We start from the raw sequence: 26,855 nt of genomic DNA, 5'->3' as shown, positions 1-26,855 counted from the left end.
TGAGAAGGGCACACAGTGTTACACCTCCCCAAAATGAAACCGACTGTGTGGATGCCATCACTGGCACAGGTTGACATGATGAAAATTGCAATTTAGACAGGGAAAGTATAGGGGAAAAGCAAAGGTTTTACATATTTTGTCTCTCTCTCTCTCTCTCTCTCTCTCTCTTTCTTTTCTTCTCATATAAATCGTGTTGTTTTTTCTATTTTTTCCTCATTATTTCCACGATGAAATGAAAAGGAATTGTTAAATGCCTAACTGAGTAAATAAATGAAAAAGAATGAACAATTGCAATTATGTTTCTTTTCATATGACTTAACGAATTTGTCTCGCCCACATAGGTTCAACATGAGCCAACGAAATGGCTGAGCAAGCTGAAATGTTAGATAGAAATAGGGATGCCACTAAGGCCAGTAGATTAAATAATTTGGAATGTGTTATAAAATATGCTTCCATACTATTTGCAATAATGATGTTTTATCTTATTTGGTATAATGTTGTTTTATATGTGGCAAATGAAATGAACAAAGAGGGGAGCGGAACTGATACGACAAAACCAGGGTCTAAACTAATATGGACTGAAGCAACGGCTATTTTGAAGGACACATATAACATTGAATTGAATAGTAAAAATATAACGTTGCCCCTTGTACAATTGCACATAAACAAAACTGCTATTCCATTGTTGAATAATACTGGAGCCAAGGAAATAGAGCTTGCATGGAATGTAAATGATGATTACTATTGGTTAACTAATTCCAGAAATACAAGCATGCATACACACACTGCACCAGAAACCACTACTGAATACACACATGTCACCATGAACAATATAGATGAAGAATGGTCTAGAATATTCCCGCTGCAATATCCACGAGTTGGTACCCAATTATAAAACAGAAGGAGGAGAAAAAGTGAGGGTGGGAAAAAACAGATACAATGTTTATCATAACCTGGGGTTAGATGAAATAGAGGACCTCCGACACCCTGACCAATCAAACAAATGGTATTCAGATATGAGCACCGCAGCAAAGCAAGCAAGTAACGAACGTTGTTACGTGTGCTCACTTATTCCTCACGCAACTGGAACCCCAAAAATGTTAATCCCATAGGATGTACCCTTGTCTGAGGCCCAATGTTTGATTCATCTGATGCTGTGTAGAATAAAAAAGACATTTCAAGCACACACAGTCACTATGGAAAAATTGGAAAACGAACAGACTTGCACCAGCAGAAGACAAGGAGTAATCTGCCTCCAAGAGCCATTTTTTATTATAAAAGGGACAAGATATGCAGATGACAAGTGGCATGATGAAACAATTGAATGCAAAGCTAAGGGGCTTCGAGGGCTGCCAGATGAAACATACGAGTGGGCAAAAGAAACGTGCATCCCCATCTGGTCACAGCATATCACCAAGCTGACATGGGTCACACCCCTGGAGAGACCCATAAAGATTCAAAAGGAAATACCGCACAAACTTTGCTTCCATGGAGAAGGGAAGGTGAACATGGGAACCGTTCAGCAGTGCAATAAGACTTTAATAATGCCAGTTATGAAAAAAGGCACTGCTACATTAATGGACATATACTGGATCTGTGGCAAACGAGCTTACCTGCATCTCCCAGCATCTTGGAGGAGCACTTGTGCCCTAGCCACACTTCACTCAGCACTAATGGTGATACCAGAGAACCACGTCCAGTTTACAGCAAGGCCTTCGGCTGACACATCGACAGCAGGCCAATTGACTGACACATCGGCAGCAGGGCAATCGGCTGAACCATCGACAGCGCCCGATGTGACAATTACTGAGCCCCCAGCATACAAACTATTGTCAGAAGAAACCTTGAAAACCAAGTTGTCACGCAGCAAAAGATCCAATTATATTTTGTCCAAATCGTCAGAACTCCTTGCTGAAATCCCACAACAGTATAAGCTTTTCTCATCTGCAGAAACATTCTTTGCATTGTTCCTAGCACCAGGCGTTCAAGCAAGGGCAAACGCGAAATGGCTGCAGATAACACGCTGGGAGCTCATCCAGCTGGCCAACGACACTGAAGAAGGATTCAACATCATAAAAATAGAGCTCCGAGCATTGCGCCTGATGACGATGCAAAACAGATATGTCTTAGATCTTATCACGGCGATGGACGGTGGTGTTTGCAAAAAAATTGGAGGGGCGTGTTGCACGTTCGTACCAACTTCCGATGCTGATAACGGGACACTGTCACATGTGATAACAGCAGTGCATAATTTAGGAGAAAGAATGAGAGCAGAAGGTGGAGTACACAACAACACATGGTTCGATGATCTGTTCAGCTGGATACCATCATGGGTGAACATCGCAGTGAAGATACTCATTCCCATCATAGTCTTTCTTCTCCTAATATTCTGTGTGTGCCAACTGGGACTAAGATGCTGTGAAAATAATATGCCTAATTCAGCAATGATGATGGTAACCGTGGGCCGACAGACAACGGTGGCTACCATGATAGATGCCCAAGTACAAACCGGAGAATACACCACATCACAGTATAGGATGACTGCCATCTATAGACAGTATGGGGACGTGGTCGATAATCTACATTACACTACCATTAGAGAACCAAAGAACCTGCTGTGGTATAACGAGGTTTGGATAGATTTAGATGGGGATGGTGGGATATACTTAATGGTCACCCCAGAAGAATACGCAAGAAGAGGTAACAGCTTAAGAAGTGTGTGGAAAGCATGGATGCCAATAAAGGGCACACCTGCTTGGGAGGAGGCTGTGGCTGAAGCTGAGCGCTACCGAAGGGAGAACGGAAAGAACGAGATAAAGTAGTTTGTTACTTTAGATGTAATGAAAGAGGGAATGTATGGGAGCGAGGGGTCCTCCGGTTGTGGGATTGCCCCTTGCCCTTATGTAAAGTTAACTATGGTTGACTGCTACATAGATGGGACTACTGAGCAGGACACGGGGCATCCATCTTTTGTGCCCCCTTTTGACTCCATCTTGGGTAAACAGGCCTCACTGCGATAGTACAGCAATGCTCAGCTCCCCTTCCACCACAGCAGCCAAGGATAGAGACACACACAAGGCGCGCAGGCAGCTGGCTGGCCCCCACCTTTGCACTCTCCCTGCGAAGGAAAGCTCTGCGCTTCCATTCTCACGCCGAAGCTGGAGAAAGTTGCAACAGTCAATATGCTACAGTTTTCTTCCTCTGAGATCACTGTTCGTCTGAGAACCGGCATGTGAACCAGGATGAGCTAAGCACTTTCTGCTCGATTCGTCCTCATAAACGTGCAAGCCACCCACCCCCATTAGAACAATTTATTGCCATCCTGACCCTGCACCCCCTGTGAGGTATTTCTTTCAAGTGCCAGACCCTCGCCTGTGCTGCGATATCCACCCAATACACTCCTTACTAACCTTAAGCATTTTTACTAATGAGTTTGAAACCTAGGAAAAGATGCGAAACACAGCCTGATTCTTCTACATGCACAATAAGGTCAAGGCCTTCAATTAAACCCACGAATGACCCAATTGTACTGACAATAATCATTGTGTGTGACTTATGTAGAAATGTGACAAGTAGCATAAAATGTTTTAAATAATTTGTTATTTAGTGTGTAACATATTAGCTTAGGTAGTGACCACAGTGACCGGACGCTGACCTGCATGGAGCACAAGATGTTTGACGTCCGTCAGCTACTCAGCCAACCAGGAGGAAGAGATGCCACCCACACCTACAGCACCACACCGCCTGGCCAATCGGGTCCATTTAGCATTTTTTGTTAGAGTTACTTTAACTAATATAAATATATGTATGATGTAATGAGATTTGGGAGAGTTTTATTTCCTAGCTGGAGAAATAAATCATCCTTTGAACTCTTGCAGCCGGCTCTCAGTGCCTCTTTCCCCAACAAGGGGTTGTGTCTGCTATTTTATTTTTTCTCTCACACGTAGTAAGCTGAGGAAAGGCACCTACAATACCAAGATGGTGGAAGGTCTGCACCATAAACCATGTGATGATAGGTACAATCACTTCAATTTTGATAGTCTGGAAGAGAGAGGGAGAGGAGAGATATGACAGAAACACACAGTACCGTAAACTAGGTGAACATATTGCAGAAGTGTGCAGAAGAGTTTTTTGCTTTTGGTGGTGAGGCCTGACATGAAAAGCTCAACAATATGAAGCACAAGTAAGTTCTTTGCAGTAAGGTACATGCCTTGGACACCCTTCCAAAATGAGTCAGATTATGAATGTTCTGAGACATATGCAGTGAGACCCTCATAGGGAGAAATAAAGGCCATATGGGTATGATGGTCTTTAAGTGTCAATCATGTATGGTAATATAACCAAATGAGAAGTGTCTTCTATAGCACACATCTGACCTTTTGGTGCCTTCTTGGCACATGGTTCTGGGATAAATTAGGGCGCTGTTGAGGATTGTGGAGGAGGTAAATGCAAAACCTGAGGTGGTGACAGGTGCAGATATAAGTACCCAACTAATGTATGCCAGTGTGATTGTATGTGGTTTAAGGTTTTGTCCAGCATGGTGAATATGGGAGAGCCAATGACCTGATGGTAGGAGACTGGAGAGCAGTATGTGATAGGGCTAAATCTTTTGTGGGCTGTGCAGTGAGCTGTATGTGGCTCTTGGGTAGTACTAGTAGGTATAAGACTGAAGTGTGCATGGAGGTCCATGTATGCCCTGTAGGGGTAATAGTCGATTGAAAGGTGAGTTTGTTAGTTGGGGGAGGAGGAAGTACTTAGGTAGGCTCTTGAGGAATCCTGATAGCAGTTCACAGGCTAGAACTATCTGCAAGGCTTCAGTCTTGCCTGGGGCTGACAGCTAAATGTGGAGGTCCTGAAGTGTTAGTATTAGTTGGGACGGCGGGATTCTTGATGTTCTCTGTCCCATTTTATGATGATTACTGGTGATGATAGTTTAGGAGGGCCTTCATAAATCAGGTCTCTTGTGTGCTAAGTAGACGTATCTGGTAGGTCTATGTGGCTGTAAGGCCTTGGGTTGTGCTGTGCCAGGGGTGCTGGTGCAAGTTTTTGACTTGGGAGTCATAACTGTGCAGCAAAGAACAATAGAGAAGAGATGGAGGGCTGCTAAACCCATCTGTAATGAAGAAATTGTAGGCTCTCAAGCTCTACTTTGAATGCTATTTTAGTGTATTCATTTGGCCAGCTTTAACATATTATTTGAACCTTTTTGCTGCTGAATCAATAATATCGGGTTTTGCTAGAATGCAGACACCTACTTCCTCCATAGTTGATAGTTCTCATAGAGGACGTGGACATCCACGGTCTCTGCAATTGAATCTAAGTGATTTGCCTGCGGCTGAAATTACCGCGGGCAAAACTTTGCATGAGAAAGGTGTGAACAATCGAAAGTTCGCACCTTTCTCATGCGAACACACATACATTCTCACACCCACACACACAACACACCCATAACACCCCCCGCACCCTCAGCACACCCCCACCCACACCCCCGACTTAAACAAACCCCACTTACCTTCATCTTTACGCTGGGATCCTGCAGCACCAGTTCCCTTTCACTTCCATGATCGGTAACCGGCACTGCAGAGTCCTTTTCCTTTCTTTTATTTATTTTTAAACGGAAGGCTGCGGGGGTGTCCACTGCAAACCCCGCTCACTATTCCATAAAGTATAGTGAGCGGGGCAATGCGGGGGACACCCCTGCAGTCCCCGTTTTCTTTTTTACAGTGCTACCACCAAAGGTTCGAACCTTTGGTGTTCGAACCTTTGGTGGTAGCATTTTTAGAACTTTTGGTCGTTGCGACCATTTTTTTGCAGTGCAATCGTCCTAAACCTCTGCAATTAAAAGATTCATCTCCAAAATATATTGTGTGGTATATTTCTATGCAGCAAGACAGATAGATATGTTCACCAGTGTCATTTAAGCCAAAAAGATGCATGCAATGCTTGATTTATGATGGTAATCGTTTCTGTTACATGGGATGGGTACTAATCCAGGTTTTTTGTTTTCAGTGATCTGTGTCAGGTGCGGGAGCGTGATTTACGAGTGAGCAAAGAAGCAAATTATGCCCGGGAAGAACTGGCTGTATTGTTGGATGATTCGAAACGGAATAGCAAGTGAGTGGTTCATCAGAATCTCACACCGCATCTCAGAGGCATATCACACGTGGTTTTCAAGAATATGACATATCATTTTGCTAGAGTACCAGTTGTCTCAGGGTCTTCAAACAATATGTCACTGGGGAATGTCACACACTACATCACTTATTTTACTTTTACACAACACCTCTCAGAAATATGAAACGATATATAAAACAAAATAAAATGATACACTCCAAAACCTAGTCCTGGCCGCAATATCAAATGATGTCTTGCCCAAACAGCAGTAGCCTCTCAAACCCTCTCCAATGTGTTACTTATATGTTTTCCCTACATTTCCATTCTATTGGTGTTCATGCCAGTGAAATTGGAGAATTGCTTACATTTTAACATGCACCATCCCAGAGTTCTGTGCCTCATTGAAAAGTGAATACAGGGAACATCCAGATAATAACTTGACACCTGTGGGTGTCGCGTCAAATACATATAATTTACATTTAAGAAAGGGGAAGAAGAAGAATTCATCTCTCACCATTGCTTATTCTTGCACCCAAACAATAAGCAAATTCCCTCCTCCCTATGCCACAGCGCCTCCATTGCCATCACCCTTCCCTACCATACATTAGGTCAAGGTACCAACTTTGTTAAAATCTTTGCAGACTTTATACATCAGCATCCTACTCAACCTCATCTCAAGACAGCTCTTCCTGGGAGACCAAATAATCTCATTTAAATGCTAACATTACACAAATACCTCCAACATATTCACTAAGCTAACTATTCTAGAATTCACCAATCTCACATGTATTCATTTAGCAGTCTATATATAGTCTACAACTGCAAACTTCCACTCCAGAAACTCTAAACTTGTTACAACATTTTCCTTTTCCATTATCATGCCTTTGCTACTCAGAGGCACACCTCAAACAATTACCCACTGCACAAAAAGACAGACATTTTTAAAACCACAACTCATAATTTTCTATCCTCTTCCTATATCCTTATCCTATTCCCCCTAACTGATTGAAAGATGAACAGGACACATTTTATAAACACCACTAACAAACCATCTGACAAACTTTGTAAAATGTTACAAAAGTCTGATACTTGTTCCCATGTTAATCCTTCAACTGCTGTACAATCAAACTGAAGGTCCATGAAGCCAAACGACTCCGGAAACACTCCTACTCACAAATTGACAGTCTCCTATGGAGTCCACCAGAAGCAATAAAATCATCTGAGCTTGTGTGTTTGTGAACAAATGCATTCCTCACCTAACCCCTCTTTAAAAATTCTATAAATAGGATTAACCTGTGAACCCACAAACCATCAAAAACAATGTTACCACTTCTGAGGATGAATTCACTTTGTCTTCCTATCTACTTTCAAAATCACTAAGACACTTTGAAGAATCCTATGACATAGCTACATAGACCCCATCAATTACAAAAACTAACCAAACAAAAAGCTCCGTCAAACCTACTTCGAATGGATTGTGTCCTCCCACGTATTCATCATCTTAGATATATCCTTACCTTCAGCTTTTCTGCTTCGGAAAACATTTTTCTCCAACAGAGGGCGCTCCGCTTCAGTCCGCGGCATCGATGCCCCTCAGCGGTATCCGTCGAGCGTCGACCTCATCCGCAGTATAAATGGCTCAAGCCGCACCCGTTGGCCTCAGTTCTGTTTTTCCGATAGCTTTCGCTTCGTACCAAGAAAAGGGCGCTTCAGTTCTTGTAAGGTCTTTGTCATCGAACCCTTCTATGCCCAAAACTGGCTTCAAGAAATGTCAGAAATACGATAAGAAGGTGGCGATAACAGATCGCCATCGAAATTGCCTCTGGTGCCTCGGTCCCGACCATCGGATACACAAGTGCGGTTCCTGTCAGGCGATGACCAATAAAGCAATAAAGGAACATGGAGGTAAACCAGCAGTGGGGGAGGAGTCCTTGAAGTCTTCTTCGAGAAGAAAGAAAGGCTCGGCTGAGTCTAGTGGAAGACGTCATAAATCAAAGAATTGAAGGTCGAGGAGTAGATCTAGGAAGTCGTTGTCTTCAAAGAAGTCGAAGAAAAGGCGACACCGGTCTCCCTCTTCCTCTTCTTCGACGTCTTCTAGGAATCCAGCATACCCTATTATTTCCCCGGACATGGATGATACAAAAATGGACGCATGTTAAGAGCCAGTAAGATTTTTTCTTCGGGTAGCATGGCATTGAAATCTACAAATGTAACTTTCACCCTTGCAAGATTTACATACACCCTGTGGGACTGTATGACAGCAGCAGCTGAACATATCCCTGATGGTGAGGAACGGGAAGGTTTCCTAGCCATAGTTAAAGATGGTAAAGAGGCTATGGGGGAAGGCCTCCAATCAGGTTTGGACACTGCTAACAGCATCAGTAGGTCCATGGCATCTAATACGGTGCTACACAGATTTGCATGGCTGAGAAAGTCAGGTTTTGCACCGGATGTGCAGGCCAGACTTCTCAAAATGCCATTTGATGGCTTGAGGTTGTTCGGCAGCAAGGCGGATGAAAGTTTGGAGAAGCTGCAGACCTCTAAAGCGGCAGCAAAGTCAGTTAGTGCCGCAATACGACAATCTCAACAACACCCCTACACAGGCTCATCTTCCTGGAGGGGTCGTCCCTTTTGATTTTATTCCTCATTTGGAAAAGGAAGGGGACAGGCCAGTCAAAGAGGACAAAGGACATTTCCTCTGGGGCGAGGAAAAGGTGCTAGATCTGCCCCAGCAGCGGCAACTGTCCCTTCAGCTGCTGCTGCAGCTGCCGCAAAACCACTCTGAGGTTTTGACCCACAAGACCCTGGTTGGAGGCAGAATCTCTCAGCATCTGGAAGAATGGCGGGGCATTAGTTCAGATGCTTAGGCACTGGAAACAGTATCCTAAGGTTACTGCCTTCCCTTTCAAAAGAAACCTCAGAATCACCCTCCGGGATACAACTCTGCCAAAATTCTAGACCCGCTCCTGTTGCAGGAAATTTTAACCCTGCTAGAGAAAGGTGCAATAGAACATGTACCTGTAGCAGAGAGGAACAAGGGTTGGTAGTCCCCATACTTTCTCATTCAAAAGAAGGACGGAGGATTGAGACCCATCTTGGACTTAAGAAACTTGAACAGGTTCCTCAAGAAGGACAAGTTCAAGATGGTTACCATTTCTCAGATCCTTCAGGCTCTCCAACTTCAGGACTGGTTGGTATCATTAGACCTTCAGGATGATTACTTTCATGTGCCAATCCATCTCAAGCACAGAAAGTACCTGAGGTTCGCGATTGGCAACTCTCACTATCAGTTTCGAGTTCTGCCATTGGGTATAACTTCGGCCAACAGTTTTTACCAAGCTGATGGCGTTAGTGGCAGCGAGTCTCCGGAGAGGGGGAATTCACGTTTACCCCTACCTGGACAATTGGTTAATCAGGGCACATTCTCCAGAACAAGCCCAGGAACATCTAAGCAAAACTTGCCACTTCCTACACAGTCTGGGCTTCTCTCTGAATTTCAAGAAGTCAAATATGATACCATCACAAAAACTCCAATTTATCGGAGCAGTTCTGGATACTTTCTCGGTCAAAGCCTCGCCTCCCGAAGAGAGAGCTCACCACATTCTGCAGATGGTAACAAAGTTCCAGAATGCCCAGCATCTGCCGGCCTTTGATTTTCTACGGTTGCTCGGTCTTGTGGCATCCTGCATTTTTCTGGTGCCAGAGGCCAGATTGAGGATGAGATCCCTACAGTGGGCCCTCAGGATACAATGGTCCCAGTGTTCAGGGGAGATGTCAGATCTTTTGCAAGTCCCGACCAGAGTGGCACAAGATCTGCGATGGTGGGCTTGCAATGAACATATCCTCAAAGGAGAATCTTTTTGGCAACCATGGCCGGAGATAACCGTAGTGATGGATGCCTGACTCACGGGGTGGGAATCCCACACCAACGAACTGACAATCAGTGGTCGTTGGTCTCCATCGGAGTCCAAGCTACACATCAACCTTTTGGAGCTGAGGGCAATCAGACTAGCGCTGAAGGCCTTTCTGCTCTCTTTACGGGGAAAGAATGTCCTGATAATGACGGACAACACAGTGGCCATGTACTATCTCAACAAGAGAGGAGGAGTAGGGTCACTACCACTGTGCAGAGAGGTAATGCAGCTCTGGTTCTGGGCAGTACAGGAAGGAATCTCTCTAACGGCAATTCACCTAGCCGGAGAGCACAACACGGCGGTGGATGCTCTGAGCAGGCAGTGCACAGTATCCCACGAATGGGAACTAGCTCAGGAAGTCCTTCAAGAGATCTTTGCCCTTTGGGGAACGCCGCAAGTGGATCTGTTCGCGACCGGTGCCAACCGGAGGTGCGAACTGTACTGCTCAAGGGAATTTCCCCCAAGAGGAACTCTAGGAGACGCATTCGTGGAATTTCCACTTCTGTACGCGTTTCCTCCAGTCCCCGTGATTCATCAAGTAATCAGGAGGCTAAGAAAGTTTGGGAAATCCATGATCCTAATTGCCCCGGATTGGGCCAGGAGAACGTGATACTCGGACCTTCTGGACATGTCCATCTGCCCTCCAATACGTCTTCCACAATGAGTGGACCTGCTCTCGCGATAGGAGGGTCGGGTTCTCCGTCCAGAGGTCAGGACACTCAGCCTTCATGCATGGTTTCTGAGAGGCTGAGAAACAAGGTCTGGGACCTTCCGGATGACGTAATGGAGATTTTGCTTTCGGCCAGTGACAAAACAAACATTGTCCAGATGGATAATTTTTGCTAGAACAGAATGTTATAGATTGGCTTGGAAAGATCCTCTAGATCGGCTGAGAGCTCATTCAACCAGGGGCATGGCGACTTCAACAGCTCTTCGGAGAGGTGTCCCTATACAAGATATTTGTGCAGCATCTACCTGGTCATCCATGCACACATTTGTAAAGTACTACTCCCTTGACTCAGCTTCCTCACAGGGAGGTCTCTTTGCAAAATCAGTACTTCATTCTGTACATGATGTTAAGCGGCTTCACTTCAACACCACAGCTAAGTCAATGCCTAGTCTGGGATGCTGAGGGAAACCCTTATTGATATATTTTTAGGTCCAGTTCATGTACTCTGGATGACAACCCTTATATAACACCCCTCTCTTAGAATCCCTCTGACCCCACTGAGCCAAGAAGTAGGTCTGTTTTGCAAATTTAAAAGGTTTATTTGAGAAATATAACAATATATATATAACACACTTCTATAAATAAATTGATAATGGATATTACACTTGTGAATATGAGCAGTAATCAGCAAGAGGTAACTTATGAATAGGAACAGAAGAATAAGGTGGGAAAGAATGCTTTATATGGTTCAAGGAAACGCAATGATGAATGAAATGCAGTACAGAAATAACTTGATATGGCTTCAACAAAAGACAATGTAATCACTTTTCCTTGACAATTCACTCCCCCCCTATGCAATGTAAGAAATGGAAGGAGATGGAAAGAGGAGCACACAGTTCTCAGGAATGCAATCAAATACAATACGAAATTCAGTTCCCCCCAAGCAAGCTTAGAGGAAACAGGTAGAAGTTTGAAACACAGGCCCAAAATGCTTTAAATGTGATGACAATGAAGTGAGAAATGTGCTAAAAATGCTTTTAATTCCCTATAGGAGGCTCAGGGTGAGTGGTAGACACTTTAAATCAGTTCAGGTCAGCCCTAACAATGGTTCAGGGATGGTTATTGGGTTGCAAACGAATTTTAGCAGTTCAGGCAAAAAGCAGCTATCTTTTTACAGATGACCAAATCAGGCCAAATCGCAAATTGCGGTAAATTTTGCGAGTGCGTAAATCGCGATTACGGCAAAAGTATAAGGAGTAGGAAGTCGGTTCTAGGTTCGTTGGAAAGCCTAGAATCCCAGCTTTAAATTTCGTTCCTAGCCGAAACGGTTCAAGAGATACGGACAATTTAATAAAGGTAGATTTTCGGATTTAAAGTAAAACTCAAAATTACAGGTGACAGCTTGCAGCTGCAGAATTGACAGGTGACAGTTGTGCAGCTTTAAATATGACAGATGACATGATTTCCAGGAGGCTGTTCTAATTAGGTTAAAATAGTTTGGATTAGATTATTTTAACTAAGAGATTGGGTTCTGCACAGTTCTGGCGGATACTCACTCCTAATTTTGAAATGAATGGGCCTCGTCACGGATCTGGTCAACTGAACTGGACTTCGGACGGTTCTGCTCACAGCGTCTGGGTCAGCTCTGCTCTGCTGGTCTAGCCTCTCTGGATACAACAGCCTCTGGTTCTGGATACTGCTCTGCTTTCCGGTCCGGATGAAGTGGATGCTGGATGTAACACTGCTTTCTGGGTACTGGCAAAGGTTCTTGGCAAAGAATTCAGACAGCTCGCCCGGCTGTGGAATAGTTTGCAAATGATTTTAAGGATGCTGAGGCCTGCTGAGAAATACTTTTGCTTGCAGTGGGCCTTCTTGGTTCAAAGTTCTGTAGTCTCGGTTTAGTTTGGAAGTCTAAGTATTGGATCTCTGGATGTGAAGTCGTCGGCCAGCATGCTCCGCAGCAAATGGAATTGAATGTCCCTACCTGTCCCAGCAGTCTCCTTTTATGTGTTTTGGAAATGGGTGTGTGCGTGGCATAACTGAGCCTGCCCCTCTCTACTTGTCATTGGCCCAATTCTCCCCTCTCCCATGATTGGGGGAAGGAAATGGATTGTCATCATGATGAGGTCTGTTTATGGGTCAGAGGATCCTCCCCTGGTCAATTTGCCCACAAATCTATATTTGATTCAAATACATATTTTGTAAATAGAAAGAGGATTCAACTTGGGAACCCTCCCGTCCCCTGCACACTTTCAAATGTTTGGATTAATCCAATACAGTTGTTTAAACTGCGTTATATGCATTGTACATACATTTGTTTCTAACACATATGGTCAGACACAGGAGTGTGAGATAAAAAAATATATATCTTTATAGTCAGGCTGTATTATTTTCAGCAAAAATTATAGTTCAGACAAAGATTATTTACAGTGCATAGAAACAGTATCGATAGATAAAGCTCAAATTGAAGAAAAATGGAGTCCAAATTGATTAGCGACGCGTTTCGAGGAAGTTCTCCTCTTCTTCATAAGGCCACACTTGGACTCTCTGTGAGTAGAAAGTGCCGGAAACAGAGAACCGGACGGAGCGGTGAAAATAAATAGACAGTCTTCGTACATCAGTTAGTTCCTTAAAACATGGCTAATTCCCAAAAAGATACCAGAGATCTAACCAAAATATGGAGGGCGGAAAATAATCAATACAGCGGCCCACATAAGGATGTAGAACTTAAGTATCTCGCCGTCGCTACAGAGGTGCCTCAGTATGTGGGAATTCTGTCATACGAATAGCCAAACGTGGTAAGAATGTGCAAATGGCATAATTCTCAAAGCTGATGTGCAACTGATGTCAAGATTGTGTGGCCGGTCAACAGCTGAAGAATCCGGCAGTAATAGGTCAGTTAGAGTATCAACTGGAGCATAGGGGAGCAATCCTGAACAGAGTCTTGTTCAGCCGAGTGGCTTGTTGTTCACAAACCATCCAAACATTTGAAAGTGTGCAGGGGACGGGAGGGTTCCCAAGTTGAATCCTCTTTCTATTTACTGTTTATTGTCGGGGTCTTGTGCCATGACCTCAGTTTTCCCCCCCGCACCTAAAAGTTTATACAACATAATCCTCGAATCTCTTTACTAATCTTACTTACTATAGGTGTGCACTTCTATCTAAACCCTTCAAATACATATTTCCCAGATACACAATTTGTTGAAATTACATGTACACATTATATATTCCTTACGGTCGATGCTTGTCCGCCTCTGATCTTCCTGGGGGCTTGCATTAAAAAATGACAACATTTTATGCTTTGTGACTGGTTTACCAATATCGGACATTTACCAAAAATTACACACGTGTGCACAAGTAGTATGGACATTAATTGATGAAGTATCAGATTTTTAACATGCAGACATTTGGAGTAAAACCCTATTTTCCGCTGGCAACCCCCCAGAATACACCACAGGGTTCTAACACCTCTTAAAACGTGCACAGTAAAATCACAAGAATAATGATATTACTTATATAATTCTGACAAGTCCGTACTATGAATTATCCATCTTTTTAACTTATGCCCTGGTCAAAAGGGGGAGTGGCTTCCCACACCACATGGTGGAATAACTGGTGTATGCACTTCCCCCAAGCTCAGCTGGCTCTCACAGGCACTTCTCCTCCCACTTCTCCCAAGAGGAAGCCACTTTACGGCCCCCCCAATATAACATTTGCCTGGGTCCAGGACAAGGCTTTGTTCAACCACCTGCAGGCTGCAGGTCCCCTCCCTTAATTCAATCAGGGAGGTGTGATCTCCTTTTGGCAGGGAAGCGGGAGGCAGCCAGGCCTGGGAATGCAGTTTGATCAAGTTTCAACTCCTGTCGGGGGTTGTTGACAGGCAGAATTCAGCTAGATGTCACTTTAGTTCCCAGTTTAAATCAAAACTTTCAATTTTTACATATCCATTAAATAATTACTTCCTTCAAGTCATTTCAGAATATAGTTTTACATTGTATCCATCTCTTAGCAAGTCTTTCCTTGGCCTGGTTTCGGTTCATTTGTTCAGTTTTACACAAAAGTCTGGTGGTTTTAAAACGCCGGCTTTCTGATAGTGGTGAGTACCGGTATTGCATCCATTTTTGGGATCTGTCTTGAATGACTGCATTTCAATAGAGTGGTATTTTGCTTGATAGTATAGGACCCTTGCTTAACATTGTTTTGATGGCATCCTTACAGTTGAGTGGTGATGTGGAACCCCCCACTAGAAGGTTGTATCTTTGGAGTGGTCTTGTGCCAACTGCGCAGTACTCCTGGATCCTGCCGTGAATGTGGGCGGCGACAGCTCATCCCCACATCTACCCAGTCTAAGGATTCCACATGGGTCAAAACCCTTGACAAAACCCCCGCCCGACTGCGCTTTGATTCGAGTTGAGGGGAAGTCGGGTGCCAAGGATGTTTTGAGTCCTGTGCTGGTATGTCCGCATTATCTTCTTCCAATTTTGTAGATGGCACAGTTCAGCATCTTTTCCTCCACCCAGTTGGATCGATCGGTTCTCCTCGCCGGTCCTGATGGGAATATTGGGCGGTACCCCGGGCCCCTCGGGTCTCTGCTCCCGGCCCCCGGTCGTCCTCCTTGGTCAGTCTCCAGGTTTTCTTTCTCCTAGGACGACAAAGGAAAGCGGCAATACCTATTCATAGACATTTCTCCCCCACTATTGATATAGTGGGGCGACATATACATTTTATACTTTAATAGACATAGCATTCCAATTTTGAAAAACAAGGTATAATTCAGAGACAGTGGCTTACAAGCGTCTTAATATTTTAGAGACTATATGTGGGATATTTTAGGGTTGGAACTGAATTAATCTGGAGCGGTCCCCTCTGGTATTGCAGAGGACTCCTCCAGTTGCTGCAGCGTGTGCCTGGGATGGCAACACTTTAGCTGATTTATATGTACCCACTTGTCTTCCCCTTCCGCCAAACCGGCTTTGGGGATGCGGATCTTGTAGGCCACAGGGGAGATTTTATCTATAATTTCAAACGGTCCCTTCCATGTAGGCAAACATTTTCGCTGTTTGGCCTGGTTCCTTTGGAAATTGTATAGATAGACCCGGTCCCCCACAGTATATTCCTTCCTGGTGGTCTTCAGGTCGTAGTGGGTTTTCATGCTATCAGCTGATCTTTCTAGATTCCGCTGAGCATACGCAAAAGCATGTTGGAGGTGTTTCCTCAAATTCTCCACATACTCATGAGTTGTGGAGGCATTTATCAATGTCTGCTCTTGCGTCCTGTAGAGCAAATGTTGAGGAAGCACCATCTTGCGTCCAGTCATGAACTCAAATGGTGACATTTTGGTTGCAGATGAAGGGGTAGATCTGATGGCCATTAGGACCAGAGGTAATCGGATATCCCAACTTGGCCCAGAATCTGCCACAAACTTTTTTAAGATGCTCACAATGGTTCGGTTATATCTCTCCACTGCTCCAGAGGAAGCTGGCCTGTAAGCAATATGTAGCTTCCTTTTGACCCCCAGTATCTCCCACATCTTTGTCATTACCTCGCTGGTGAAATGGCTACCTCTGCCTGACTCAATCCTTTGAGGTAGACCAAAACGGGAAAAGATGTGGTTAATCATCAGGGTAGCTGCTGTTTCTGCCTTGCAGTTTGGGGCCGGGAGACATTCCACCCACTTGGTAAACAAGAATGTAACGGTCAATATGTACTTGTTTCCTCTAGACGAGCAAATTACTGGGCCTACAAAGTCGATTTGCAAATCTGACCATGGCAGTGTCATCCCCCTCTTTTGGAGAGGCGCACGGTGTGTGAGGGATGATGGCTGAAACTGTGCACACACAAGGCACCCCTTCAAGTATTGGTCGAGGTCCTGCCCCATGTGTGGCCAGTATGCAACCTCTCTTAAGATTTCCAGTGTTGTGTGAAACCCCCTATGACCGGCGGTGGCCGCATCATGGGCGTGACTTAACATCAGGCTTCGGAATGAGGTAGGAACCACCCACTGATCGTGGCCAGCTTTGGATTTCCTTACCAGCAAACCGTCTTGGATTCGGAACGTTTTTGGACATTTCATCAACACTCTTAGGTCCTCTTTCCCAATGTAATCGGTCTCCGTCAGGGGAAAGTTCTCAGGGTCCTCAAGGTGTTGGTAAAACTTACCAATGATTGGATTCCCCTTCTGAGCTGTAATTAAATCGGCATCAGGGGTCTCCTTACTCCATTGGGCAGTTGAAAGATCATTGTGAGCATTTGTCTGGGACCTAGTGATAGCAGTGACCTGGATTTCCCCCAACAATGACTCTATCTCTATTAGATCACCTTGGATGGCCCCAGTTTTGGCCAGCTGATCAGCTAAGTCATTTCCAGTTTTGTCTGGTACCTCTACTTTGGAATGACCCTTGATCTTTTTCCAGTAGATGGTCATCCCATTCGATGTGACCAGATCATCAATATTTTGGATTAGCTTCCCATGTTTCAGGGGTTTGTTATTAGCACATAACATGCCTCTGGTTTTCCAATTTACCAGGTGCTCCACGAACCCGTTCCGTACATAATCCGAATCTGTGATTATGACCAGTTCGTGGAGTTGATGTTGGACAGCAGTGAGGATGGCCTGATGCACAGCCATCAATTCTGCTACCTGACTACTTCGGGGACCGATTTTGTATCCGGCAGAGGGTTCTGGGGACTCATTCACCCATGCGTTCCCTACGCCGGCCACCAGTTCTTTCTCCCCGTTGTTGTCAACATGGTAAGAGCATCCATCCACATAGACAGTGGGCATTCCCTCACACTTGTCTTCTTCAAAGACTTTGTGGGGGGAATGAAGGTATGCCTCCATGTTGTCCTTGATTTCTAGACTTTCGTCCTCAAGACAGTTTTCTATGGCACAATCATGCAAGTTAGACAGACCTTGCGCAAGGGGACTCTTCTTGTTTTGGCCATATCTGACCTCCACAGGAAAGCCTTGCATTGACAGAATCCAGGAAGTAATTCGGGAATTACTCACATTTCCGGCCCGGATTCTGTCACTTTGGAGATATTGCAGAGGCTGGTGTGGAGTCTCCACTATGATGTGTTCCCCCTGGATGAACGGGCGGTAATTCTTCAATGCCCACACCTTTGCCAAGAGTGCCTTCTCACAATCGTTGAATTTTTCCTCCACAGAGGATAAAGTTTTGCTCGCGTAGGAGATTACTTTATTGACCTTGTCATGCTTTTGGTATAATACTGCCGTCAAGCACGTATTAGAAAACCCTGTCTCCAAGAAGAACTCCTTGTTTCTGACAGGGTAAGCTAGGCAAGGCGCTTGTGAGAGGCTTCTTTTGAGTTGTCTTACTGCCTCGGATTGTTCTGGACCCCATTCCCACTTGACCCCCTCCCTTCAAGAGATGAATCAGGGGTCTAGTGATCTCTGCGTAGCCTTCAATGAACTTTTTGCTGTAATTAGTCAGTCCAGGGAGGCTCCTTAGTTCCCGCAGAGTCGTGGGGTCTTTCAGTTTCTGAAGTGCTTCCACTTTCTTTTCCTGGGGACAGAGACCCTGAGCAGTAATCTCATGCCCCAAGAAATTAACACGGGTTCTACATCTGTGCTTTCTGAAAGGAAAGTTTTGCTCCGGCGGCCCTCAACTGTGTCAGAACATAACGGATCTCCGCTATGTGTTCCTCCACAGATGAACTTTTGATGAGGACATCATCTACATAAGCCAGGTTACCCCTCGCACCCAGGTCGGGCATGTCCTTATGTAGGAAAATGTTGAATTCATTGCCGGAGTTGAGGTATCCGAAGGGAGTCCGGGTCCATGTGTACTGCTGGCCCCCAAAGGTAAAAGCCAGTTTGTATTGGTCCCCCCACTGACAGGCACAGTCCAGTATCCATTGGTCAGGTCTATTGCTGTGAATACCTGTGACCCCTGAATCTGGGCCAGCCCTTGGTCAACGTAGGGCAGAGGCCATCGGGAAGTATGGACCCATGTGTTGAGCTCCCTAAGGTTGGCGCAGAGTCTCCACTGGCCGTTTGGCTTCAGTATTCCCTGCACCAGATTATTGAAAGTGCTGTGGACTGGACGGATTATTTCCCGGGACTCAGGGTTCTTAATTATTTCAGTAAGGGACTCCATGGATGCGAGAGGCAAGCGATACTGCTTCACAAACACTGGAGTCATTCCAGGGTCTGTGGAAATTGTTGTTGTGTGGATGTCGGTGCAACCACAGTCATATGAGTCGACGCAAAGAGATCTTGGAAATCCAAGAAAACTTGTTTCACCTTTTGCTTCTGTTCCAGAATCACGCAGGCATCAGCTAGGTTGACCCTCTCTTCCACCATCTGCCTGAAGCCTGGAAAGACTTCTGGTTTGTCTATCTCAGCGGCCTCCTCCAGCTGGGTGGATAGGTCCCTGGTCAGAGTGCTGATTTGGACTGGAGGCTTCAGGTGGGTAAGGCAGCCCTCATGGACCTGGAAAATCACCTCCTCCCTCCTGATGTCACAAGTCACATCTTCCTTACCATAAGGGCAAGAAGTGTACACCAGGAAGTTCCCCCCATGCCGGGTGAAAATCCTGTCTGGTGTTGTGTTGTCATCACTGTCACTGTCAAAACAGTCCTTGAGGATTGGTCCTAACAGTTCATTTCCTAAATCAATGGATAAATGTCAGTCATCAACCGCCATTCCAATAATGGTGCCTGCGGCTAGAGTAATACTCTTTAAGTCGCTGTTATCCACCTCTATTGGAATTGTGTCATGTTCTATGTTGACTAATGGTGTTGGGTTTACCCCTAACCCTTGCTGTTGGATAGAAGCATTTAGATGAATGTAAGCATCAGGGTTTTTCAATTTTTGTCCTCTTTTAACTTTCACTTCCAGGGAGAATTGTCGGGTCCTTTCTGGGATGGTGACTTCCTCTTTAATCTGAATTTCAACTGCATAAGGTAGCAATTGAGCTGACCTAAATGCTTTTTCTGAATCATCAAAGCCCATGGGATTATCCGCTAATCGGGACCAAGCTTTGAAGTTTATTAGGTCCAAACTAATGGCGAAGCGATTGAGAATGTCACTGAGTAAAAGGCGGCAGTGACATCTCGCACGACCCAACAATTATGGACTATGCTCTTGTTGCCAATGGAGATTTTGAGCATACACCTGCTTGGCAGGAGATGTTTCGAATTGGGTGCTTCCAGGTTCATTTCCCATTTGTCTATCAGTTTGAATGTGGGAATGGCTGGATCTTTTGGGAGTTGGCGGAACATGGCTGCGCTGATGAAGCTCTTACTGTTGTTCACACACACTCGGGCGAGAACAGAGTCCTTCCCATCATTTAACTGAACAGGGATGAACAACTGCTCTCCAATTTGCTGAATATCAGCCAGGCTCTGAGCTGATTTCACCTCTTTCTGGACTAAAGGAGTCACTACTATGACCAGGTGTTTCACCTTGTGTCGCCCAATTTTGATGTCCAAATCTGCAGTCCCCTCGACAGGAATTTCCTTCCCGTCAAAGTTCTGCAGTTGTCCAGGAAGAGAGGTGAGAGGAATACGGTAATTCTCCCCCTTCCTGCATTTAGTTCATCAAAGGCCCTTTTGGACAGAAGGGTAGCTTCGGATCCAGTGTCCACCAGTGCCAAAATTGTACCCTGCCCCTGTACTTGTACCGGGGCATAGTATCTTCCGTCCTTCTCCTCAAGGGGGCACAGATAATGCACATTTTTGGACAACTGGTGGGCTAGCTTTCTGGTTTTGGACATTGCTAGCGATGGGATTTGGGCAGAATTCTGTGAAGAGCTGGGGGAATCTGAAAGAAAAAGTTGGCAACTGGAGATCAGAGCCATTGTGGGTTCCCCTGGTTCCGGTTCTGGGCCGCCCCCCCCTTCTTGGAGGCAGTCACCAGGATGGGTTTGAACCAGGGGATTTCGGTATTGTGGGTTCTGGGATGAGATGATGGGCGGCAGTAGCTCAGTCTCCATATCTCCCCAGTCTGGATTGGAATCCCTTGGGACCCCTTTTTCTTTGGGAGGAGTTCCCCCTTCTCTAAAGGAGAAGATCCTTTTCCCATGATCCTCTGAGGATTCCTCTCCCTCAAATTGGAAGATCTGTACCTCCTCCACAAAGTGGGTCTGTTTGGGTCCTTTGTTTCTCCTACCCCCCCTCTGCTCCTTGGGAGGCAGGCTTTCAGGGGCAGGAGATTTTGTTTCCGGTTCCTGGTTTTCCAGGGGCTGCTTACAAGTTGGGAAGGAAGCTTCCTCCAAGGCTTTACACCCCCCTTCACCTTGTGCCTCCTCCCTGGGAACCGGTGGGTGATCGGGGTGCTGCCCCCGTCATTGTTCTGGAGTACCAGGTCCAGAGTTTGGGGCATTCTGCGGTGGCATGCTCATCTGAGGGTTCTGTTGAGCCCTCAGTATGTGACCCAGATCCCGTGCCTTATTTTGGACCTGGCGCTCTAACTGGGAGACCCGCTCAGGCTGATACGGGGCTCTATTTTCTCCTCTGGGCGGATCCCGGGAAGGGTAGCTATCCCTTCTCTGGTAATACCCTGGATTGGGAAGATTTGGGTACCCCTCCACCCTTAGCCTCCCCTCTCCTGGATTAGGTGGTCTGGGCTCAGGGAATTGGGGAAAGAAGGATGGATGATTTTGGGGCTGGAAATTGAGTGGATACCTGGGGAAAAATTTCTGCCCAGGATTTGGTGAGTTTCTGCCCTCCTGGGGGAAGTTAGGAGGGAAGTTCCCCGGGTTAGGCGCTTGGCTGGACCCCCCCTTGGGCTGGAGGAGTCCACACATAACCCAGGATGGGTCGGTTTCCCTTATAGCGGGGACTTACATAATCAGGGGAGCGAGGGACCCCATTTGTGGGACTACCCCCTCGACTCCCTGTCTGTGACTGGCCCGAGGGCCTTCTGGGCCTGGCATTATTAGGTGCAGGTAGGTTTTTAGGCCCCCCATCTCCAAATCCAAAATGGGGGTGACCTTTACCTCTGCCACCTTGGCAGCAGCAGGGGTGCTGTTGGTTTTGGGGTTTTTCTGCGCATTATTTCTATTTTCGATGGGCTTCTGCACCTCATAGATCCGGGTAGCCTGTTCAATGACCCAGTCTAAAGATCTTTTCTCATGAAAATCTCTCACGAGCTGGGTCATTATGTATTTGGGTAAGGCATGGAAAAACGTATTGATAAATTCTCTGCTATCAGTGCGCACCCTTCTGGTGGTCTGCGCAAAAGCACGCTTTAATTCTTGCACAAACTCTTGTGGGGCCTGATCCTCCCCACATTGCAAATTGTAGGCTGCCTTGCGAGCCTCTTGAGGATTTCTCTGCACAGAAAAATGTTTCAAGATGGCTGCCCTATATGCGGACCATCTTAAATGGTTTTGGTCCTCCAGCCCTGCAAAGAAACTGGAGTATTCTGGTGAGAAGGTCCATTTGATGTACTGATGCAGCTACTGCTGTCCTTCAAATGGAAAGTCTCCATCATTTGTTCATAGAGCTCCAAGTGTTCCCAAACAGAATACTTGGCGTTCTTATGATAAGGCGTGATGACACTCCTTATTACCTTTATTTGTTTCAATGGGTCCTTAAGCAAGGCCCTTTTTGCCTTATTGGCCTTTTTGGTTCGGGTAACCCTGGTCCATTCATCCTCTGACTCAGAAGCACTGCTCCCAGAGGTGCCCGTCTGATCTTCCAGGTTTTCCCGGATTCTGCGAGCCTGGGAATGGCTGGCAGAATGTGGGGACCTGGTCTCCTGTGTCCTGTAATGCTCAGAGGAGTCTTCGGATCCCTCCTTGCTGCCAGGATTTGATGGGTACCCCCCCACTGACCTAACTGGGCAGAGGTTTTCAGGATGCCCTTAAAGGGCCTACTCTCCTGGGGTTCCCCACTAAATTGCACTGTGCTTGGGTGCCCATACCCGGATGCCCGCCCATCCATTCCTGGGAGGTACTGGCCTAAGAGCCCCATACTTCTAGCTGGATAGTAATCTGCCATCCCCGTGGCCCTGGGCACATGTGCGCGAGGAGACATGGGGGTGGCAGAGTCCAGGGACTGGGAGAGATGAAGGCCTCTGGTACTAGGGCTCCTGAGTTTATGCTCAGGAGTTTCTCTTTCCCAGCGAACCTCATCTCTATCCGCCCCTGTTCCCTATTGCAATGCAAGAGCCTGCACTTTCAGTTCCTCAGTTAAGGCCTTACTAGACTCTATAAGTCTCTCCTGCATCACTACCTGTTGCTGGAGCCTATCATTGTGCTGGCAGAGAGCCTCATTCTCTCTCTGTGCCTCCTGATTGGTCCTGGAGTACTGGGCTAGTCTCTGCTGCAGGAGGGTTACCTCCTGAGTCCCATCCCTACTGGCCTGCTCCTTTCTTGCCAGAGCCTCCTCCACCCTCCTGGTGTGCTCTAACAAGTTCTGGTGTTCTTTTTGGAGGTCACCCAGTCCCTGGAGGGCCAGGTTATTTTCTTCCATTTTCCTTTTTAAGTGGCAGACTTCCTGGCCTAAGGTATGCCTTTCCTGACTAAGAGCCTGCATCTGTGCCGCCAGGTCGTCCCTTTGCCTTTGGAAGGCACCAGCTTTCTGGCGCTCCTGGTCAAACTCTGCCTGGGTATCCAGGTCTTTCAAAATCAGTTTATTGCTTTCCTCTTTTTCCCTATCTAGGTGGCTTTGCAGGGTGACTACCTGCTCAGCACATGCCCTATTGAAATCTAATTGTTGCTCCAGCTTTTTCTGGCTCTGCAGTAGGGAGTCCAAACCTTCTTGGTACTCCCTCTGTAAGGCCAGAAATCTGGTATCCTGGTCAGCCTTTTCCTGTTGCAGCACATCCATATCCTCCTTTATTTTAGTGATGTACTGTCTGCTGTCATTTTCTGACTCCTGGCGCCTGAGCAGCCTCTGCTCAGAAGAGTCCAGATCAGATTGGGCCTTCGCTAACGCCATCTGTTGCCAATTTGCCAGATCTTGGCCTTCAGCACATTTATTCTGTATGGCTCCCATATATAGGTACAAATGTGCCGCTATCCTGGCAATCTTATTATGTTCATCTTTGGCTTTAGTGGCCATATATAGTTCACTCAGGGCCACATGTAGGGGACCCTGATCTCTCCATATATCTGACCCTGTTGTAGTGACCTGTTGTGTGATCGCCTGCAACCATACATTTTGGTCCTGCTCAGACCATTCACCTCTCGCAAACAGTTTATGTAAGAGGTGCTCCCTAGCTATCTTCATATCTACCAAGGTCGTCATTCTGGAATTTGAGTTCCTTCCTGACTTACAGAAGTTTGTATTTTATTTTTGCAAAACAGACCGTTTCCTTAGAGCGTTCCTTTGAGGAGTGCTTTACAGTGTACCACAGTGTGGTGATCCGACCGGATGCATGTATCCCATCAGTTAGCACACTGTATTAAGCTGCACAAGTGCTAAATCTAACCCAGAAGATTCCCGGCTACGAGCCCCCACTTTGTTAAGCGGCTTCACTTCCACACCACAGCTAAGTCAATGCCTAATCTGGGATGCTGAGGGAAACCCTTATTGATATATTTTTAGGTCCAGTTCATGTACTCTGGATGACAACCCTTATATAACACCCCTCTCTTAGAATCCCCCTGACCCCAATGAGCCAAGAAGTAGGCAAATTTAAAAGGTTTATTTGAGAAATATAACAATATATATATAACACACTTCTATAAATAAATTGATAATGGATATTACACTTGTGAATATGAGCAGTAATCAGCAAGAGGTAACTTATGAATAGGAACAGAAGAATAAGGTGGGAAAGAATGCTTTATATGGTTCAAGGAAACGCAATGATGAATGAAATGCAGTACAGAAATAACTTGATATGGCTTCAACAAAAGACAATGTAATCACTTTTCCTTGACAATTCACTCCCCCCCCTATGCAATGTAAGAAATGGAAGGAGATGGAAAGAGGAGCACACAGTTCTCAGGAATGCAATCAAATACAATACGAAATTCAGTTCCCCCCCAGCAAGCTTAGAGGAAACAGGTAGAAGTTTGAAACACAGGCCCAAAATGCTTTGAATGTGATGACAATGAAGTGAGAAATGTGCTAAAAATGCTTTTAATTCCCTATAGGAGGTTCAGGGTGAGTGGTAGACACTTTAAATCAGTTCAGGTCAGCCCTAACAATGGTTCAGGGATGGTTATTAGGTTGCAAATGAATTTTAGCAGTTCAGGCAAAAAGCGACTATCTTTTTACAGATGATGAAATCAGGTCAAATCGCAAATCGCGGTAAATTTTGCGAGTGCGTAAATCGCGATTACGGCAAAAGTATAAGGTGTAGGAAGTCGGTTCTAGGTTCGTTGGAAAGCCTAGAATCCCAGCTTTAAATTTCGTTCCTAGCCGAAACGGTTCAAGAGATACAGACAATTTAATAAAGGTAGATTTTCGGATTTAAAGTAAAACTCAAAATGACAGGTGACAGCTTGCAGCTGCAGAATTGACAGGTGACAGTTGTGCAGCTTTAAAAATGACAGATGACATGATTTCTAGGAGGCTGTTCTAATTAGGTTAAAATAGTTTGGATTAGATTATTTTAACTAAGAGATTGGGTTCTGCACAGTTCTGGCGGATACTCACTCCTAAACTAAACTCCTGGTCAAATGAACTGGACTTCGGGCGGTTCTGCTCACAGCGTCTGGGTCAGCTCTGCTCTGCTGGTCTAGCCTCTCTGGATACAGCGGCCTCTGGTTCTGGATACTGCTCTGCTTTCCGGTCTGGATCAAGTGGATGCTGGATGTAACACTGCTTTCTGGGTACTGGCAAAGGTTCTTTGCAAATAATTCAGACAGCTCGCCCGGCTGTGGAATAGTTTGCAAATGATTTTAAGGATGCTGAGGCCTGCTGAGAAATACTTTTGCTTGCAGTGGGCCTTCTTGGTTCAAAGTTCTGTAGTCTCTGTTTAGTTTGGAAGTCTAAGTATTGGATCTCTGGATGTGAAGTCGTCGGTCAGCATGCTCCGCAGCAAATGGAATTGAATGTCCCTACCTGTCCCAGCAGTCTCTTTTTATGTGTTTTGGAAGTGGGTGTGTGCGTGGCATAACTGAGCCTGCCCCTCACTACTTGTCATTGGCCCAATTCTCCCCTCTCCCATGATTGGGGGAAGGAAATGGATTGTCATCATGATGAGGTCTGTTTATGGGTCAGAGGATCCTCCCCTGGTCAATTTGCCCACAAATCTATATTTGATTCAAATACATATTTCCCAGATACACAATTTGTTGAAATTACATGTACACATTATATATTCCTTATGGTCCATGCTTGTCCGCCTCTGATCTTCCTGGGGGCTTGCATTAAAAAATGACAACATTTTGCGCTTTGTGACTGGTTTACCAATATCGGACATTTACCAAAAATTACACACATGTGCAGGAGTATGGACATTAATTGATGAAGTGTCAGATTTTTAACATGCAGACATTTGGAGTAAGACCCTATTTTCCGCTAGCAACCCCCCAGAATACACCACAGGGTCCTAACACCTCTTAAAACGTGCACAGAAAAATCACAAGAATAATGATATTACTTATATAATTCTGACAAGTCTGTACTATGAATTATCCATCTTTTTAACTTATGCCCTGGTCAAAAAGGGGTGTGGCTTCCCACATCACATGGTGGAATAACTTGTTTATCCACTTCCCCCAAGCTCAGCTGGCTCTCACAGGCACTTCTCCTCCCACTTCTCCCAAGAGGAAGCCACTTTACGGCCCCCCCAATATAACATTTGCCTGGGTCCAGGACAAGGCTTTGTTCAACCTCCTGCAGTCTGCAGGTCCCCTCCCTTAATTCAATCAGGGAGGTGTGATCTCCTTTTGGCGGGGAAGCGGGAGGCAGCCAGGCATGGGAATGCAGTTTGATCAAGTTTCAACTCCTGTCGGGGGTTGTTGTCAGGCAGAATTCAGCTAAATGTCACTTTAGTTCCCAGTTTAAATCAAAACTTACCATTTTTACATATACATTAAATAATTACTTCCTTCAAGTCATTTCAGAATATAGTTTTACATTGTATCCACCTCTTAGCAAGTCTTTCCTTGGCCTGGTTTCGGTTCATTTGTTCAGTTTTACACAAAAGTCTGGTGGTTTTAAAACGCCGGCTTTCTGATAGTGGTGAGTACTGGTATTGCATCCATTTTTGGGATCAGTCTTGAATT

The 26,855-nt window shown here is 45.5% G+C and overlaps 1 protein-coding gene across 3 annotated transcripts in view; it reads left to right on the top strand.

Moving 5' to 3' along the window:
• The window catches only part of AXDND1 (axonemal dynein light chain domain containing 1), an 871,721-nt gene that overhangs the window by 362,663 nt on the left and 482,203 nt on the right, over positions 1–26,855 (top strand). For all 3 annotated transcript variants that reach the window (XM_069641478.1, XM_069641476.1, XM_069641477.1), the window contains exon 11: positions 6,010–6,114. In XM_069641478.1, coding sequence (XP_069497579.1) covers positions 6,010–6,114 — 105 coding nt within the window. The remainder of the gene's footprint in view (positions 1–6,009; positions 6,115–26,855) is intronic.

The sequence above is a fragment of the Ambystoma mexicanum genome, chromosome 1q (genome assembly GCF_040938575.1).
Source record: "Ambystoma mexicanum isolate Mex_15411 chromosome 1q, UKY_AmexF1_1, whole genome shotgun sequence".
Taxonomy (NCBI): domain Eukaryota; kingdom Metazoa; phylum Chordata; class Amphibia; order Caudata; family Ambystomatidae; genus Ambystoma; species Ambystoma mexicanum.
The sequence above is the reverse complement of the archived record's forward strand: the minus strand, read 5'-3'. Positions and strand labels throughout refer to the sequence as shown.